Raw genomic sequence first — 18,884 nt, 5'->3', positions numbered from 1 at the left:
ATGTAGTCAATCAGAGGACATAAAAAACAGGTATAAAATATATTGCTTAACTAAATGAAGTTAAAACCATTTACAAATATAAAACTCACATATTTTTAAGACAATTAGATTAGAATTATTACACTGAACTGGTTCCACATATACATAAATATAGAAAGACATAAGGACAAGCAGTTAATAATGTGGTTAAAATGTAAACTGTAATATTATATAGTTTGAATAACCATTAAAAAATTTCACTTAAAAATTAGAGTATCTTTAAATTAATGTCCTGACAAAGCAGTTACTGATGGATATTGACATCTTACTTCTTGACAACGCTCTTTGTCAATGTACAGTGACTTTAATTTAATTTGAATTTCACGTTCTAAATCACCTCTTGCAATTTGTAATCCAACTAAAGCTTGTTCAGCTTGTTGTAATTGTTGTTTTAATGTACTTCCGTGTTCTGCTGTTGACTTTACTTCGTCGATCAAACTGGAAAAAATGAAGTTAAAAATTAATCTTTTGTTAAAGTGTGTAATTTTAATCTTTTTTTATTACATTTAACTAAATATATTAAATACCTCATAATTGTTTCAATTATGTTTGTGGTAACCTTCAGTAATTAGTTCTGCTGCTTTTCACTCTAGTACCAGTTGATGTTATTGCTAGCAGTTTTCTTGAGTTATACATTTGGATCAGGAATAATAACTTTGTAACTGTTTAAAAAACAATCTATCAGTTTAAAAATTTGTTGAATTTATAGAGGAGTGGTGTCCCCCTTTATGCTTAGGACTGGCAGAATGTTGATCTTTCAAGCCTGGACTGGGCTCTGTTCTGCTCAGGTAATCTTTGTGAATGGCGTCTTCAGTCATAAGGCTCTGCAAGTCAGAACTAAGTATCTTAGGTTAAGGAACTCGCTGGCATATGGGGATAGTATTACTGACCTTTCAGGCTTTTGTTGATTAAAATCCTTTTGAGAAGAAAGTGGCCAAAGAGGTTGCATGCCAAACCAGGTCAGTGGCTGATAGTGAGAAATTGATGAGGCAGCTAGAGGAGGGTGTTCAGAACGATGAAATTGATGCCTTAGTGGTGGCCAGGTGGCAGAAAGAGTGGTTCCAGATGATAATGGAGCTAAAGGACTCCATATTTACAGAAAGAGAGAAGGACCTTGCGGTTGTCTTTGACATCACCAGGCCAAAAAGTAAATTACCGGAGGCGGTGTGTAAAGTGGCACCAAGAGTCGCAGATTTGGCAGTGAAAGGCTCCTGAAGGTGGGGCAGTTGTTGGTCTGCTTGGAAACGGCAATGATGTTGAGAGGAGAGGACATGGAGGACCATGAAAAAAGGGATTTCACTCTGATTATAGACTCGTCAATTGTTGAGGGTAATATCCCTCACCTAAGAAGGGGATATCTTTTTTATGTGTAAAGGGGCCAATGACTGCAGCAGTTGATGTCCCTACAACCTCAACAACAAAAAATTATGCCCCGAACAAATCCAACTTCACGTCTGTGCAATCTTCGGTATCTTCACTTATGTCGGCCAACAGGGCAGTGGTCTTGCTCAGGAGCTCCCCTGCGGCGTACGGAATTGGCGGTCACGAACTGTCTGAGGGATTTGCAGTTGTGCTTCCGGTTTCGCTGTTTGCAGCGACGGCAGGTGCCATGGCCGTGATGCCGATGCTGGGCGGAGGGCGGATGGGGGGTGCTCATCCCTCTTCTAGCCGCATTGAGGGTGGGCTGCTATCATCCCTCTTCTAGCCGCATTGAGGGTGGGCTGCTATAAGCTTGGTCTGCTGAGTCTTGCGCCGTCCAGCATGAGTCAGTCACTTTGGCCCTTGGTAAACTGTCTCTTGAATAAGTGAATCGGGGCCCTTACTGCTATGTGCCAGGCCTGGGATGTTTGTATCGTGGTTCAGGCAGTACCTGACTCCCCAGCCCAGATTAAATTTGTAGGAAGCGGCTGATTGGGGGAACCCAGTCAGGTCTATCCTCCAGGGCACCCCCAACCATCTCTCCATTCGCACCTTAAGACATATTGGTTGACAACACAATAGGTTATAGACACATTTACTTCCATACCCTCTTGTCTTGGAAAGTCTCTGATTTCACAAAGAGGAGAAGAGGAAGATAGAGTGTTGAATTTTTGGACGAGAAGACAATCTGAATTAAGTTTCAACTGAAGACTGCAGTAGTACTGTTCGTTGAAACTGTCAACGATTTACAATCCTCAGTTGCTAAAGGCAAAGAAGATTATTAGACTATTAGACTATTAGACACTAAGTATCATAAGACAAACTCATCATTAGACACTAAGTATCATAAGACAAACTCATCATTAGGTACTAAGTATCATCAGACGAACTCTAAATACATTGTAAGGTGTAGTTGTGTGCAGGGACTTGCTGAACTGCACCGAAGAGGAAATCTTCAAGGAACTGAATGAACAGGAGTTATAGCTTGTTGGAGAAGTAGTTTTAACCTCCGCACCTCACATATTAAAATACAGAAGGATGGGATGTTCAAAATTCAGTTTATTTAAAGTAATAATGTCTTGTGTAAAAGAATTATGAATAATTTTCTTTATGTTCATTAAGGATGATTTGTAGGGACATATAACAATTATATTTTCTATTGGTCTGCTTTGTATCTAGTTTGATGCTTTTAGATAATAGATCACAAAAATTTAATTTTTAATACTTGAATAAGTTTTACCCATATTGAACTTCATCTCTTATATTTTCTATACGTGGACGTCTGTGTCTATTATCTAAACGAGTTTGCGCTGTTTTCAGTGTGTAATCAATTCCACGTATTCCAGCTTTAAGTTCTTTTATTAGATTTTCAATCTCCGCCATCCTACGATTAACCTTTAAATAAAAAATTAAAACAATTCTGTAAGTATTTAACATTGTTTTATTCATCTAAAGAGTACATCTTGCTACTTAAGATAATTAAGTTTTTTAATTAAAATGTGACTGTGAAATTAATGGTAGTGAAAAATTATTATAACTATATTTTTATAATTGGTCAACTTCTGGACTAACTATAGTGGGTAAGAGACAAAATATACAATTCATAAGTAATTCAAATGACCAGTTAACCATTTTTTTATATCCAATTAATGGTACTAAAAGTAATAGTAACATTATTGTTTAACTGTTTAACTAAAATCTTTGAAAGTGGCACTGTCAAAACAACATTTGATTCTTTGAAATCTACTCTAGTGATATTTTTATATTCTAATTAAATCAGGTATAATTAAGGGCTATTTTCCCATAAATCTTTCCAAGCGTGTAATTATTAACTATAAAGAGGAAAAGCTGATCCTGGTAGGAATTTTCTTCCTAGTAAACTAATATATAGTTTGTTACAATCTCATAATGACATGATAAAAAGTAGTAGTAGTCTTTCAATAGATTAAGTCCAAGTCCACATTCACTTTAAAACAACATTGTAAATTAAGAACCTCTAAGAAACATTCTAGATTAATGATATTAGCCTTTAAATTCATACTCTCTGCAACAATATTATTTATAATTATTACTAGAAACATTATCTAGTATTCCCTCAAGAAATATTTACAATTAACTACAGCTTTTGGCATTACTGCAGCTTTTGGCAGGTTCTCAGATTTGATCACCTAAGATCTGAATCAGTGTAAAATACACTGTGTTCCTTATATGACAGTTATCCTATCCAGATGTATTAATAATTACTATGAAACTATGAACAGCTAAACTAACTGTAATGGTATTTGAGGCTCCCTCAAATATCAAATGCATTATTAACTAATTCTTATTTATTCTTTTAATAATTATAGATACTAGACCCAGTTACAGTTAATGATAGTAATCATAAGAAATTAATTATTTAGCCTGAGAAAAAATTTCAAGTCTGACTGAGATTCAAACTAGACACCCTTCCATATGAAAGGCTTTGCCACAGAGGATGGCAGAAATATTGCTAAACTATCTCCCAAACTATCATTCATATTCATATATAATAATTATAATATGAGTAGTAGTAGTTTTACTTACTACTAGTAATTCATTTTCAAGTGCTTGACGGCATAAATCAGTTTCAGCAACTCTTTGGGCTAATGCTCTGTCAACTTTATCAGCTTGAGCTCTTAAATCTCTGACACAATCAGAAAGAATTGGTCCATCTAATAATCCTCGTAGTTGACATGACTGTGCTCTAACAGCATCAGCAGTTTGTAAAATATCTTTACAGTTATCTTCCCAACCACTTGGTGTAGATTGGCTGAAATTTTATAAATACATAGTATATTTTATTTAGTTTAAAATTTTTATGTAATACACAAAAGAGATTTAAAATATAATCTAGAGAGAAATTATACTCGTAGTAAAGCATGACTGTTAGCAAATAATACTTTAGTCTGGAAAAGTGCAGAAACAGAAAGTCAACTGAGTATATGGAAAGAAAGTTTTAAAGAATGGCATTAGTGTGGAATAAAAAAGATTGTTGTTAAAATAATAAAATGAATTAAATGGAAAAGCATTGATGAAGTGGTAGAAAATAATTTTATTCATAACAAGCATGATGTTTTAGTATCAAAGGATGAAATACTGAACTAGAAAAAATTGAAAATTGCTAGAACATTTATTTAGAGGGTAAAAATTGATTTAGGATAAAGCTTAATAAGAAGAAAATTGTGTAAGATATACATAATACTAATTCTGACCCAGATTCATTGAAGAGAGTAATAAGAGTATCAAACAATAGAAATAAAATTTGTCAGAAATATGACAATAATTACAAGAGAAACAAAAAACCTGATGTGGACACCACATAACTTCCTTGTACACCTATTAAATTACATATACGCATGTTTGCAATCAGAGAAGTAACAAACTAAAAGCTAAGAATCTTTTGTAATTTATTAATGATTGGGTATGTATGCCTCAGTGTATATGTTGTACTTGTGAGGGTCTATTTTTCAGTCACTCTGTAGTTAACTGTAATGTAGATATGTAGATAAAATTAAACAGAAATTAAACTAGAAAATCCAAAAATAATAGAATTCTAAATAATAATTTTCAATTAATATTAAATAATTAGATATTTAACCAAATCTGTTACATATACACATATGTAATAATACCTATCAAATTACGTTATACACATTTTTGGAAGTACATAAAATTTTATTTCACTAATAACTTCTGATTATTTTTCATATTTTTTTTTAAACCACGGGTTAATAATTATTAAATCAATATATTTAAATTAAAAGAAAAGTTAAAAAAATAAACTACAAAAAAAGTTAAAAAAAAAAGTAGGTGAAGTTTGATTTGAACTGATCTGCCTTCCCTTGCAACATCCAAATATTTCATTAATTACAATTTTATTTGGCTGGAACCAATAAGTACCACTTATGATATATTGTTGAAAAGCTCTCAATGAGGGCTTATTACTGCAGTAAGAAAAAGTCCAAAATTCAATTTTTGGGGGATTTTGGGCTTTTTTGGACACTTTTGGTTCAGTTGATTGTAATCAAAAGGGGAGGTGCACAACTAGATGATACAACAATCCTAAATCCAAAATTTCAACATAATACGACTAATTGTTTTTGAGTTATGCGAGATAAATACTTACATGCATACATACATATGAGGTCTAATATATATGAGGTAAGTTGAGTAATGAGACTAATTTTCAGATGGCTGGAAGTCAGTTGCGAACAATCCATGCTCTGAAATATCGTTATCGTCAAAAAATGACAACAATTTTGAGCGAATTTTGTATAGTGAATTGAAATTTATCCTGATTTTCTAAAAAATGTTATTATTGGTGATTAATCTTAGATATTTGAGTATGACCCAGAAACAAAACACCACAGCAAGGAGTGACACACTTCAAACTCAAACTTGATCAAATCAAGATAGTAATGGGATTGTCCATAAGGAGTTTTTCCCTACAGGACGGACTGTAAATCAATATGTTTACCGAGAAATTCTTGACAGACCGAGGAAAAGAATTGCCCGCATGAGGCCAGCCATCAAAGACAACTGGATGCTGCATTGTGACAATGCACCTTGTTACACTGAGTTCTCAATTAATGAGTTTTTGGCAAAGAAAAACATTCCTGCAGTTCCTCAACCATCTTATTCACCTGACTTGAGTTCCTGCGATTTTTTCCTGTTTCCTTCTTTAAAAAAACACCTCAAAGGACACTATTTTGGAACACTAGAAAATATTAAAATTAATGTAACTGACCATCTGAAGGATATTCCAGTTTCTGAGTTCCAACACTGCTATGAGGAGTTGGAAAACCATTTGAAGCATTGTGTGGCTTCCAAGGGACTATTTCGAATTTGATTGTAAATAAAAAGTTTTTCTGAACCATTACTTTATTTATAGACCTCGTACATCGTACATACAGACGTCACACCGAAACTAGTCAAAATAGATTTTTCCATTGAAATCTGAAAACTGAAATTTTTAGCTATCACAATAATTCCTTTACAAGAAATTAAAAAGGATGCTGAAGTAAAATGCATGGTAGGAAGTTAATAATCAACTGGTTTGGATATGTCTAGCACAAGAATAGAAGCATAATATGTAATGTCAAAAAAAGACTTTTATTTAAAGAAACAGCACCAAAGTCTTTATGTACTTGCGATTATAATTATTTTAATTATAAATTGTAAACATTACTAATTTGTGAATCTTTATGTAAATTTATTGTATTAATATATGTAATTAATATATCATGTAATGAGTGAAAGAAGACTTGTTGAGTCCTTGGAGACTAGTAGTAAAGTGGAAGAGGACTGCCTGAATGAAGTGGCACAGAGCCTGCTTATATGCTGTGTGCAGAGCCGCTGAATAGTCAGGAGCCAAGTGTGAATCTGAAGTTCTTTAAAATTTAAAAGTCCTATTTTAAATGAAAATTAATGTTTCTCATTAATAGTGAATTTTAAGTAACATGAATGAGTCTATACACAATTGAAATGGGAAGTTAAATTAAAGAAAATCAATAGACATAAGGAGTATATCAATAGACATCTGCCTCCTTGGTATGGACAGATTGATTTGAATTTGCATGTCACTATTTACTTTGACACCAGGACTCATCCAAATGTTATGTATGGTAGGATAACAGAAAAATTCAGAATTCAGTACAAACCAAAATGAAATTACACCAAAAAGCTAAAATCAAAAAAATTAAGGCTACCAATACAATAACCTTATAGTATTTATAAAAATTATTTTATAAATACTATAAAATACAATAAGAAACCTAAAAAAAGTTGTCACATTATTTCACACTCTATCATAGAAAATCACTAATTACAGATCTCTGTAAAGGTAAACCCATAATAAAAATATGATCTATCTCATTTCTGATAAATACAACATGGTTAAAAGAAACCTTTATATAAGAATGACCTATCTTTGTAAGAAGTAGCTTATTAAGCTATGAAATGCTCTAATTTGTTAAAGTTTAAACAGTTTAAAATAGGGAGTAACGTGGCAATCAGAGAAGAGTTAGAAATGAGAGGATATTTTTTAGAAAAGTGAAATGAGCATTATATTTAAAGAAAAATGTTAACAATAAATAAGCAAGCATTAAGTTAAATGCAAAGTGAAGTTTGATTATAATATAAATTCTTATTAAGTAATTAATTCTGATAATAATATTAGCTAAACTATTAACTGAAATAATACACATCTTAACAGGGTTTTTGCTTGTTATACTTAAGATGTTTCTTCAGAATTAGCACAACTATTTTTTAAGTCTGAAATAATAATGGTAAAACTGGACCATTTTTACCTTGTAAAAAGTTTTAAGGATCCCAATAACTATGAATTTTGCAATATTTTTATTTAACTTACATTCCATGATAGTACATAATTCAGCTTGTACTTTTCAGCTTGTACTTATGGCTGATAGTCAAAACTGATAAGATTCACATAAGAAGTGGAGTGTAGGCTGGTTAAAGACAACAAAAAATGCATTCAGCTAAGTTATAACAAAAGGTCACATGGAGGATCTTACTTCATCATATTAGCATTTATAGATTAACTATACTACTCCTTCATTGCCTGGTATAAATTTGTTAGCAAGATTATTTTCTAATTAACAAGTACTTTGCAATCATCAAAGTTCCAGTTGCATCATCAAGAATTTGCTGAAGATTTTTTGCCAGATTTAAGTCAATTTCACTTATGCTGAATTTTATTATAAATCTGCTAAAACTTTGATCAGAAGGAAAACCTATAAAACTTTTTCTCCTTAATTATCCACATTAATCCCTTGGCCATGACATCATATATCTCTTTTTTAGTGTTACTGAATAGATTTGCTGTTGTGTATAAAAGCCTAAATGCAACATAAACAGTTAATACTTCATACTGTCATCACATGATAAGATTTACCTAATCAAATTTAGACCCCCTAGCAAAGGTTAGGTGGAGTTCCACACTGTAATACAAATTTAAACATTGATAAAAAAATTTAAGAATATTTTAAGTGATATTTCTTGTTTATTTGTTTTATCTCAACATAATTAGGAATACCTAGCCTAGCAATATCATAGTTGTCTTTAACTTTGACAGAGGCACCGGATAAGGATTCTGTTATTAATTAATTGTTCTTTAAATATAAATCTACTTAATTAGTTCTATTAAAAAAAAATAGTGTAAGGCATACACTGCTGTGAATGAACAAGGTTCCTGCATCTATATTTTGATGTGCTGTTCCTCGTACAGAAATAATTAATGTACAGGTAGCACCAATCAATCTTGATGCTAGATGCCACAACGATAGCCAAACTTTGAATCATTCTACTATCCTTTTAGCATAACATTTGCTTCATTATCCAACACTGAATGGGCCTTCAGAAGATGTATTACACTGTTCTTATTGGATTGCAGGACACAATTTTTTGAATTTTAATCACCTCAATGTAATGTCAAATTTAATTGGTTCCCTGATTACTTTCTGTAAAAAAATATGTTGTTTTCAAAATTGTAAATGTGAGAAGAATTATAGAAGCACTTATGTGATGCTGGGAATTGTACAATAGTAGGCCTACACGTAAAATGATATAACATGCAAATCAATTTTCGGCTAATTTTTCTAGAATCGTTTTTTCCCTTTTCTTACTTTTGGATTTGGGAACACAACACCCCACATGCAGCTACTGTTCTTTCTTCACATTTTAATATGAATCGGATGTTACCTTCCTTTTTCAACTGGAAATAAATTGCTTTCTTGTTTCATAAACTCATACAAACTATTTATTATTTCTCGAGCTTGCTGTTTTAGTTTTTTTTTTGTATTTTTATGATAGACCTAAGTTAACTCATAATTATAAAACACTAAAAAACATGCAACTAATTATAAAATGTGACTATCTTTTCTCAATCAACAGAAACTCATCAACTCACTATTCTAAGAACGATGATTCATTTCCTGAGTTATAATACTTGGCTTGTCAAAAATATTTATTTTAAAATCATGTTAAGATTAAAAACTATGTTTATATATGTCAACAATTATAATTAGTTAATTTATCATGTAGTGTTTATCTGTTGACATAATTATAATACTTGCTGAAAATAGGGCTACATTTAAACCATAACACCATAATATTTAACTTAATTTTATGGCAAATTCTGAATCTTTTATAAGCATTTTTTTTTTGTCTTCAGTCATTTGACTGGTTTGATGCAGCTCTCCAAGATTCCCTATCTAGAGCTAGTCGTTTCGTTTCAGTATACCCTCTACATCCTACATCCCTAACAATTTGTTTTACATATTCCAAACGTAGCCTGCCTACACAATTTGTTCCTTCTACCTGTCCTTCCAATATTAAAGCGACTATTCCAGGGTGTCTTAGTATGTGGCCTATAAGTCTGTCTCTTCTTTTAACTATATTTTTCCAAATAAAAAGTTGTTTATAAGCATAAACAACATATATTTAAAAGTAATCCATAATACCAACCAGTAACATAAAATAATAGTAAACTATATTTACAAGAAAGCAATTTGCTTCTCCACGTAAAAACTAAGCTGAATGTTTTCAGTTTGGATAGTAAACACCTTACTAGCCTTCGTAGTTCAAGCTTTGAGATTCATTGTGACACCAATAAGTTTATTAAACCAAAAATTGAGATAAAATCATTTCTCATAATGTTTCAATTTTATACTAGCTACTACTGAACTGGTACTTGCAAAATTGTAGATTAAGAAAAAATCACATTAAGATGTAGTTGTTTTTGAAAAAATTGCACCTTGAACATTGGATGTATGCAAAACAATGAAATACAGCTGGCAGGTTATGTATGCACTTATACCCAACCTAATCAACCAATGAATTTGTTCCAATTGCTTCAAACAGAGATATAATAGAATATTTGCATTTACACTATAAATTATGTTAACTTAAAAATAAGATATTTCATCTTTGGCAAAGAGAACAGGTGTGTTGCATCACCTTGAATTTTAGAAAATAACCTTAGTTTTATGTATACTCAGATTTATTTGGATATATATTGTATGACCTGTCTGGAATTCTTGTGGCTCCTGGTTTAAACATTACTAGTGGAGATTTGTTATTTAATTTAACATTCAAAGTTTCAATTTCATAGCTTTCCTTCTTATCAGACCAGTCATCTTCAAGTCTAGCTTTTATAGCTTTATTCCTTTCAAGTTGTTCTTCAATTTGAACAGTAGTTCTGTCAATTAAATCACAAACTTCTTTAATAAGAGCTGCCTCCTAAAACAATAAATTACATAAATATCAAACATTAAAATTATATTTACATATTTTATTTTAATTTCACGATGTATTATGTAAATATTTTTTTAAGACTAAGATTAGCATAAAACAGAAACTTGCAAATTGCATTAAACCAGTCAAATAGTTGATAAAAAATAGAGTATAATTTACATACAGTGCAATTTCAGCAATGTAGTCTGTATTTAACTACAGAGATTCTAAGTATCAAAAATGTTATATATTGGAAATGTTATATATAGGAATTTCATAAACAAATTCCTATTTTAAAAAAGAGACTTAATTAAATTATTATTATATCATGGTCACTTTTTATTTACCCTTAAATAGACCCACCTGCCTCAAGGAAGCAAAGCAAGGGGTTAAAACTATTGCAAAACTAAGAAAAATCAACATATCCTTTTGTCCTTTTGTGGCAATCACAACTTGGCATATGTCAGAGCTCCAGGTTCATCATCCACCAAGTTTGGAAGTTATATACTTCCTCACCAATTCACACGTCTAAAATCACTGTTTTTTGCATTGGCAGAAAGAGGTGAGGTTGAATGCCAATAGCCTTGAGTGACCTGTGAAGTGAATGCGGAATCTCTCCCAGTGCGCTGATGACAGTGGGTACTATTATAACCTCTTGCTGGGTCCAGACCTCCCTGACCTGATCCGTCAAATCCTTTTACTTCAACAGCTTCTTGCCATATTTTGTCTCGATGTTGGAGGCCAGTGGTATCGTCATATCAATGATCCACGTGATGTTTTCCTGTTTTTTAATCGCAAAAATATCTGGATTGTGGACCACAGGCTTATCAGTGAGGACCACAAAATTGGAATAAATCTTATAGCAGTCATTTTCCAACATGGACAGAGGAGCATAGTTCTAGTAAAGAACAGACAGATCAAGAAGTCCCAAGTCCAGAGTCAGCCTCTGATGGAGAATGCGAGCCACGTTTTGTGGCAGGACGTGTATTCTTTTGAGGCTAGGTTCTGGCAGCCGCTAATCACATGCTCCACGGACTCGCTCTTACTCCCACACAAATGGCAATTATCCACGAGCATGGTATGGTCCTTGACTATGTACCTCTGATAATTGAGCGTGCTGATTACCGAATCCTGGATTGCAAACGCAAATATGTCAGTCTCAGCATACAATTTGGTGTCCTTCAGCCACGCAAAGAAGGCAGCAAAAGTCAACCCCCTCATCCAGTATGGAGGCGGCAAATCTCCCAGGAAGCTCACTTGCACGCCATGCATCCATCTACTGTCTCTCATCGGGAACCTCGTCCAAGGGGGCATAGTCATTGCCGGAGTGGGGTCAGACTTTCACCTCTTCTCACCACCTCCCGATGAAGCACGCTGGATTCACTTCGCTGTTGAAAATGTTGTGCAGTTGTTTCACATGAACCTCAAGGAAATCTGAAACAGCTCCTCCATCCCTGCTTTTGGACAGATGGAAGCGAGCTTTATAATTGCAAGGAATTGATGCGCTCAGTGCCCGGTGAATTCACTCCTAAGAAGGCGATTAAGCCTCTCAAGTTCCGTTCACGTCTATCTCAGAACTTCAAAACTGTAGGCAACCAGTGGCACGGCGTAGGCTCTTCGCTTTATTGTCCCCGCTTAATTGCAATTTCATGACAGCACGCTCATGAGCCTTGAGGCCAGATGTAAAGACCTCCTTGGCATGGTTGTGGCTGATTCCCACATCTTGAATGAAGCCAAGATACCGGTAGGTTTCCCCACGCTGCATAGCTATCATCACCGATCAGGGATCCATGATCGGTACACTACAATCACCCATCTGCGACCGAACTCTTTTTCTTATGGCATTAACCCTACACTTGTCTAAGCCAAACCTCATACATATGTCGACACTGAATTTCTCAACCAGCATAACAAACCATTGGACACCCTTTTTGGTGACAGAAACAAGTTTTGTATCATCTATGTACATGAGGTACCTACAAGCACATTGAACAATTGCAAAGCCCTCATTGGAGAATTTCAGGATGTTGGACAAAGGGTTCAGCGCCATACAAAACCAGAGCACAAAAAGAGCATCACCCTGAAATATTGCCTTGGCGAATCACCCCATCTTGCCGATGTTCTCGGGCTCTTGTTTTTAGGGACAGTTAACACAAGACAGGTGCACCATTTATCGATTGCGCATCGCAGGAACTCCACAACCAAGGGGTCAAACTTATACAAAACAAGCACGTCCACGAGCCAGGAATACGGCACAGAGTCGAAGGCTTCTCTATAGTCTATATAACCTGTATAAAGATCGCACAGACTCGTTTTACCCAAGGCAGAGAGAACACTATCCCCCACAAACTGCTCTTTGCCACCTCTGCTGTTCTTCCAACAACCCTTCTGCTCTTCTGCAATAATTTGGAGCCGCTCTAGATGCCCAGAAATTTTGGCATACAGGATGTAAAATTCTTATAGACTGTTGGAAAGTAAGTGATAGGTCAGTATTTTATAGGATTGGCTGCAGCTAAACAGTATTTGGAAGCAGGTAGGTCTCTACCTGGGTGAAAAATCTTGGCATAAGATTCGCATCCTGTAATATTATAAAACGTAAAATCATCTGTTTTTGCAGTGATACATACTACATCTTCATCTGTACACATACTATATCTTCATTTCTATTGAAAAAATGTGAGCTTTTATTCTTTTTTCTTTACATTAATACCACAATTTTTTTGTCAATTTTCTTTAAAGAAATGTATATTTTTTATACATAAGAAAAAGTTTGCAGAAAAGTCCTCAGTTTCAGTAATAATTTTTTTTATCTCATATGCAACAAATCTGGCTTTCACCACAGTCCACAGAATAATATTTATTCCTACAAATCAATATAAGAAATTATTTTACTGTCTGCTTTCTAGTTTTCCGGAACATCTAAAATCTAGAGCAGTTTGATCTCATAAAAAGACTCTTGCTTTATACCTAAAAGTTTCAACATACAACTTTGTATTTGTGAAGTTATTTCAAATCAGCCATTTCCATGCTAGAGAATCCTACCATCAAAAAATGTGTTTTCTAACTTTTATTATTATTATAAAAATATTACATTTTTATTTAAATTAAAAGAAATAGTAATATCTAATAAGAAAAAACCTTGTTATTATCGTAACAACATTTTACCTTAATAAGTTCTTCCTCAACCAGGTCTCTTACAAGATCTGGTTCCATACGTAATGATCTTCTTGAAAGACATTCACTATTAATAGATTTAACAATAACATGAACTGATTTTGCTTGTTTTATACGACGTCTTTGTGTTTCAAGTAATTCTAATTCTAAAATCATATCAAAAATAGATTGTTCAATTTCAGTTTTCCATCTATGAATATGATGAGCACGTTCTCCTAAACGAACTGTACTGTTGTACTGCGCTTTATCTGCGGTAGCTGCTATTGTTTGCATTGCTTGACGACTTGACAGCTCAACCCTGTTTCAAAAAATATTAGCTTCTTATAATTTTTTTATCTTTGTTAATTTGAAAATTATAAACCTTTTTGAAATAGCAAACCAAGCCAAATTTAATAAGTACAATGTTTGTAAAAGTTTGCAAACACATTTCAGTCACTCTTGTAATTGAAAACATGACTTCAGCTCTTCAGTGATTGGTTGTATTGCTCTCACTGTGATAGCTAATGTTATTGCTAGCAATTTTTTTAGTTCAGACACACAAAAATAAAATTTACTAAACAAACATAATTGAAATCCAATATATTTTGTGATCACATTGTTTCATAGTAACTACCACATTAAAAAACAATTATGTAAATCAACAGCAACTAAGTTTATAATTTTAAATTATTGAACTGACATATCTAAAAAAACAGTTACATGTTTCCTAAACATGTAACATGAAAATGTTATAAAATTTTTAATTTTAAGAGGAGTTAAGCAAACAAACTATGTTTCTAACAGATGCTTCAACTATTACATTTGTTGGGCAATAACAAGATAAGAAACAATTTAAAGAGTGGATAACAGATACTCAATCACATGAATCTGGCTTCTCAGCATGAAGTTGTACAGTCTGTGCTTCTTCGAAAGATCCAAAATGGTAAAGAAGGAATATCAAAAGTAAAAAAAAAAGACTGCAAGATGAAGAGAGAGCAACTAAGTAACTGCAACAAAACAGATGACCTTATACAAGCTACACTTACATACCTCAAGTCCCATCCTAGATAGCGGTGTTTATAGTTCCCATATTGCCTGTTATTCCATTGGAGATTGTTCATTTTTATCCAGGATGGGAACAATACATTACTGATCAATAACTTTACATTTATACAAACTTAAGTATAAGCTGCAACTAACAAAGAATAAAGCTCAGTCTTTCCCATCTTGGAACAAGCTATATAAGGTAATTTCAATTAAATTATAAACCGTTCATAAAAAATTCTGTTAAAATGAAATTTAACTAGATAAAAATCTTAGTTAAACATGAATTATAATAGATAAGTAAAGAAAGTATGGCAATAAATCCTTCACATAAGTTGGACAGAAGTTGCCATCCTTGTTGATTCTATTCCGACTTTTTACATATCAGGAGTTAGCAACCAGTAAATTTTATAAATTAGTTTGAAGTAGAAGTAAAATGATATTAGTATTAGATTAACCTGTTTTTAGAATGAATACTTACACACGGAGAACTAATCAATTAAAACAAAGATATTAATCAGTTCATTGATGAGCATGAGAAAATGTGCTTAAATTAAAAATAATAAATAAACAAAATCAATCCACTTTCTAAATTTAGAATTATCTCTTTTTATTATTTTTATTGATTTATTGTTTTCAAAAAAAGAGTAAGCAGTATAATTAATGCCGTACTAAGATTGAACTGTAACATCTATTATTTTACTAGTGTAATAATACTAATGTATATATAAATCATAATAAAAATCGCTTTTTATAAATGAGTCGGTTACAATAGAACTATGTCAAATAAAAGTATATACGCATTTAAAATTCAAAACATAAATAAAAAATTAGTAGTATTTTAAATATTCAGATGAATTTCACATAATATAATATTTGTTTGTCTATGCAAATAAATAGATAGCATTAAGTAAAGTCTACTTTGATAAAATTGTTTATCCAATATATCAATTGCTTTATTAAATATTTAAATTCAAATACACTATAATATTTAGTCTACTTAACTAATACAAAATAAAATTCTAATAATATTGTTAACTAAATATACATTTTATTTTCTTGTAAAATTTTCTATTTGAATATTTGCTTACAACAATGATAACATGAAATAATTTGCTTTAAAACATGAAACAGCCTGAAATTTTTAAATCTTGTATAACAAAAATAGATTTTGAGTTGAAAAAGCTAACTTCTATTTTGCTAATCTGGGTATTACTGAATATGGGAAGGTATTATTTTCTTTTTGTTGGTATTACAACTCATTTGAGCTTTGGCCTACAACTACATGACAGCTCCTCTTTCAACAGATCTTTTTTATCCTCTATAACTCATCAATTCAAGTACACTTTCTGTTAGACTACTAATAAATAATAACAAAAATATAATTATTTTAGAGTGTTATTTATAAATAAACCATGATTAACAATAAATCAATAGTTACTATTCACAGAATTTAGAATTTGTGAGCATTTAGAAAAATACAATGTTGATTATAAACTTGTAACAAAAAGAAAATTGAAATTTTAACTGAAAAAATAAGAAAACAGAATGAATTTCTTGATAATTATTTTTGATCAGATGTAGTTTAGTCATTCAATTTCAATCTACCCCATAACAAATATTTTATTGCTTGCCATATTGTAACAGCTTCCAGCAATCATCTATAGATTTTATTGCTTAAGTTGAACTTTTTTTTTCAAAAAATAATCCAATATTTAAATATCTATTGTGATGACGTCTATGTCCGAGTATTGATTGATTCCAAAATACTTTTATATAACAGTCAGTATTAATAAAAGAAACCATTATTTTGGTAGATTGTTTGAATTTTTTTAAAACAGTTATGATAAAATTTCATTTTTATATCACTATTAAAGATGATAAGAAATACAGTAACAAAGAATTACTGTAATCATTTTGACCTTCACTAGTTGACTGGGTGGAATTTGATGTCACATAAACAAGAGAATTAGTATTTTATTAGAACTGTCTACATATATTTTACCTGTATCATGACAAATGTGAACAATGACATCCCACATTGACTACATAAGCCTAATTAGTGCATTTGTAGGGTTTCATTTTTAATTCCTATTAACAAGAGTTTTTTTTAATTTATTACTTAATTGTATATATGTATATTGCATTTTAACCTTATAAATATGTATTTAAAATTTTTCCTTTATTCTAAAATGATAATTTTATCAACCTCTTTTAATAAATATTTTACTTCGTAACTTTTACATTTTTTCAACTGTAGTAAGAATGCATTAATTTTCAAATTAGCCTTAAATTACCAAAAAAAAAACAAATATGAAAATATTTTGATATTTTCTTTTTTCATCCGATTTATACAAAAATTATTTACGTAAACAAAAGTATGCTAATTTTTAAAAAATATTTAAAATAAATGACAATCTTTGAATTCAGTATTTAGGTAATCAATGTAAGCAAAAATCCATAAAATTTAGATTCATACCACTTTACTATTAAAACTAACATATTAGTAATACTTAGAAATGGCAAACACTGAAATGTATTGCTGAGGAAATAGTAATGTTAGGTTATAAATGATCCACATCCAGAGGTATTAAACAGAAGTTTTCCTACTATATTCATCAAGTACAGTAAATTAAGACGCTGTCTTATGCTGAGTACGTGGACCAGATACCTTTTTAGTAAGATATTCATTTTTTGAAGAATACTCATATGTATGTTAATAATGTGAGCTGTTAATTATAAACTATATGATATGTTTATATATTAGGTGTAATCAAAAAAATATGTGGTAAGATGATATTTTGAAGTATAATTTGTTTTATTAATTTATCAAATATTTTTTTATTTATAAACATCAATTGGCTTTTCTGCAGCATTGACGAACACACATTCTAATCCAAGTAGTATATAGTAATATGTAACTGGATAAAAACACTACTTCATGTTTTTTTTGTACAAATTCAATTATTGGGAATATAACTGAAATAAACTTCCTAATACCTAACTTTTATATGTATTTAATTTATTTATATATACCAATATTTATTTATGTTACAGTACAGTATTCTGTGATGCCAAGACATCTGTACACAGTCTGTTATGTAATTGTAAATGTACCAGTAAATGTGTAGTCTTCAACAGACTCAGGCTAGACACTTCTGAGAGGTGTGGTTAGTCGAAACCCAACCATCAAAGAACCACCCATCAATGCTAGTTGAAACCCAACCATCAATGCTAGTCTGTATCAACAGACTAGCATTCATAGGTAAGTCTTAAGATTAAATATGTATAAACATATAAATATATATATATATACACACACACACACATTGCTGTGTTTGGCTTTTTTGTGCAATAAAATATATTTGTTAAATCGTTAAGTAAAGTTAACCGAACTTAAAAAAAAAAAAAATATTGTTGAAATTGTAATTATTTCTGCATTAAAGAAATTTAATGTTTAGTTTGTTAATACTGGCTTGGGAAGAAAAAATTCATCATTTTTACCAGATTAAAGTAAGAGGAGTTGTAATGTGGTTAACTGTTTTGTATCTCTGGTTGGGTGTTTGTTCCCTTCAGCAACTTAAAGATTCAACCAATTACAAACAACTTTTTGGTAATAATAGATCTTCATCTGAAAGTAGCATTGGCTACCTTAAATTGTCGTAACCAAAAAGGGGGGTGTGTTACACTAGGGGATAAAATTAAAAAATTACTTTTTAATAATGATATTCTATAAAACGACAAAAAAGAAATATTTTTTGCCTCTTATAATCTCGAAAAATTCATCGTTCTCTAGGTATATCGTAAATTGTCTTATCTAGAAGAGGGGGCGCATTACACTGAGGGACAAAATTCCTCAATTTTCACATTTTAATGACTGTATTCCATAAAACTATAAAAAAGAAACACTTTTTGTGTTTGTAATTTTTTCAAAAAATTCATCGTTCTCGAGATTA

The 18,884-nt window shown here is 31.5% G+C and overlaps 1 protein-coding gene across 1 annotated transcript in view; it reads right to left on the bottom strand.

Annotated features, from left to right (window-relative positions):
* Positions 1 to 262: 262 nt before the first annotated feature.
* Positions 263 to 18,884, bottom strand: part of Tektin-A (Tektin A) — a 33,369-nt gene continuing 14,747 nt past the window's right edge. The window contains exons 2-6 of the mRNA XM_075375959.1: positions 13,897 to 14,203; positions 10,523 to 10,737; positions 4,024 to 4,249; positions 2,699 to 2,853; positions 263 to 477 (exon numbers count right to left, since the gene is read on the bottom strand). Coding sequence (XP_075232074.1) covers positions 264 to 477; positions 2,699 to 2,853; positions 4,024 to 4,249; positions 10,523 to 10,737; positions 13,897 to 14,203 — 1,117 coding nt within the window. The 3' untranslated portion in view covers position 263. The remainder of the gene's footprint in view (positions 478 to 2,698; positions 2,854 to 4,023; positions 4,250 to 10,522; positions 10,738 to 13,896; positions 14,204 to 18,884) is intronic.

Source organism: Lycorma delicatula, chromosome 9, assembly GCF_047948215.1.
Source record: "Lycorma delicatula isolate Av1 chromosome 9, ASM4794821v1, whole genome shotgun sequence".
NCBI classification, from domain to species: Eukaryota; Metazoa; Arthropoda; class Insecta; order Hemiptera; family Fulgoridae; genus Lycorma; species Lycorma delicatula.
Note: the sequence above shows the minus strand (reverse complement) of the source record. Positions and strands in the feature narration are given on the sequence as shown.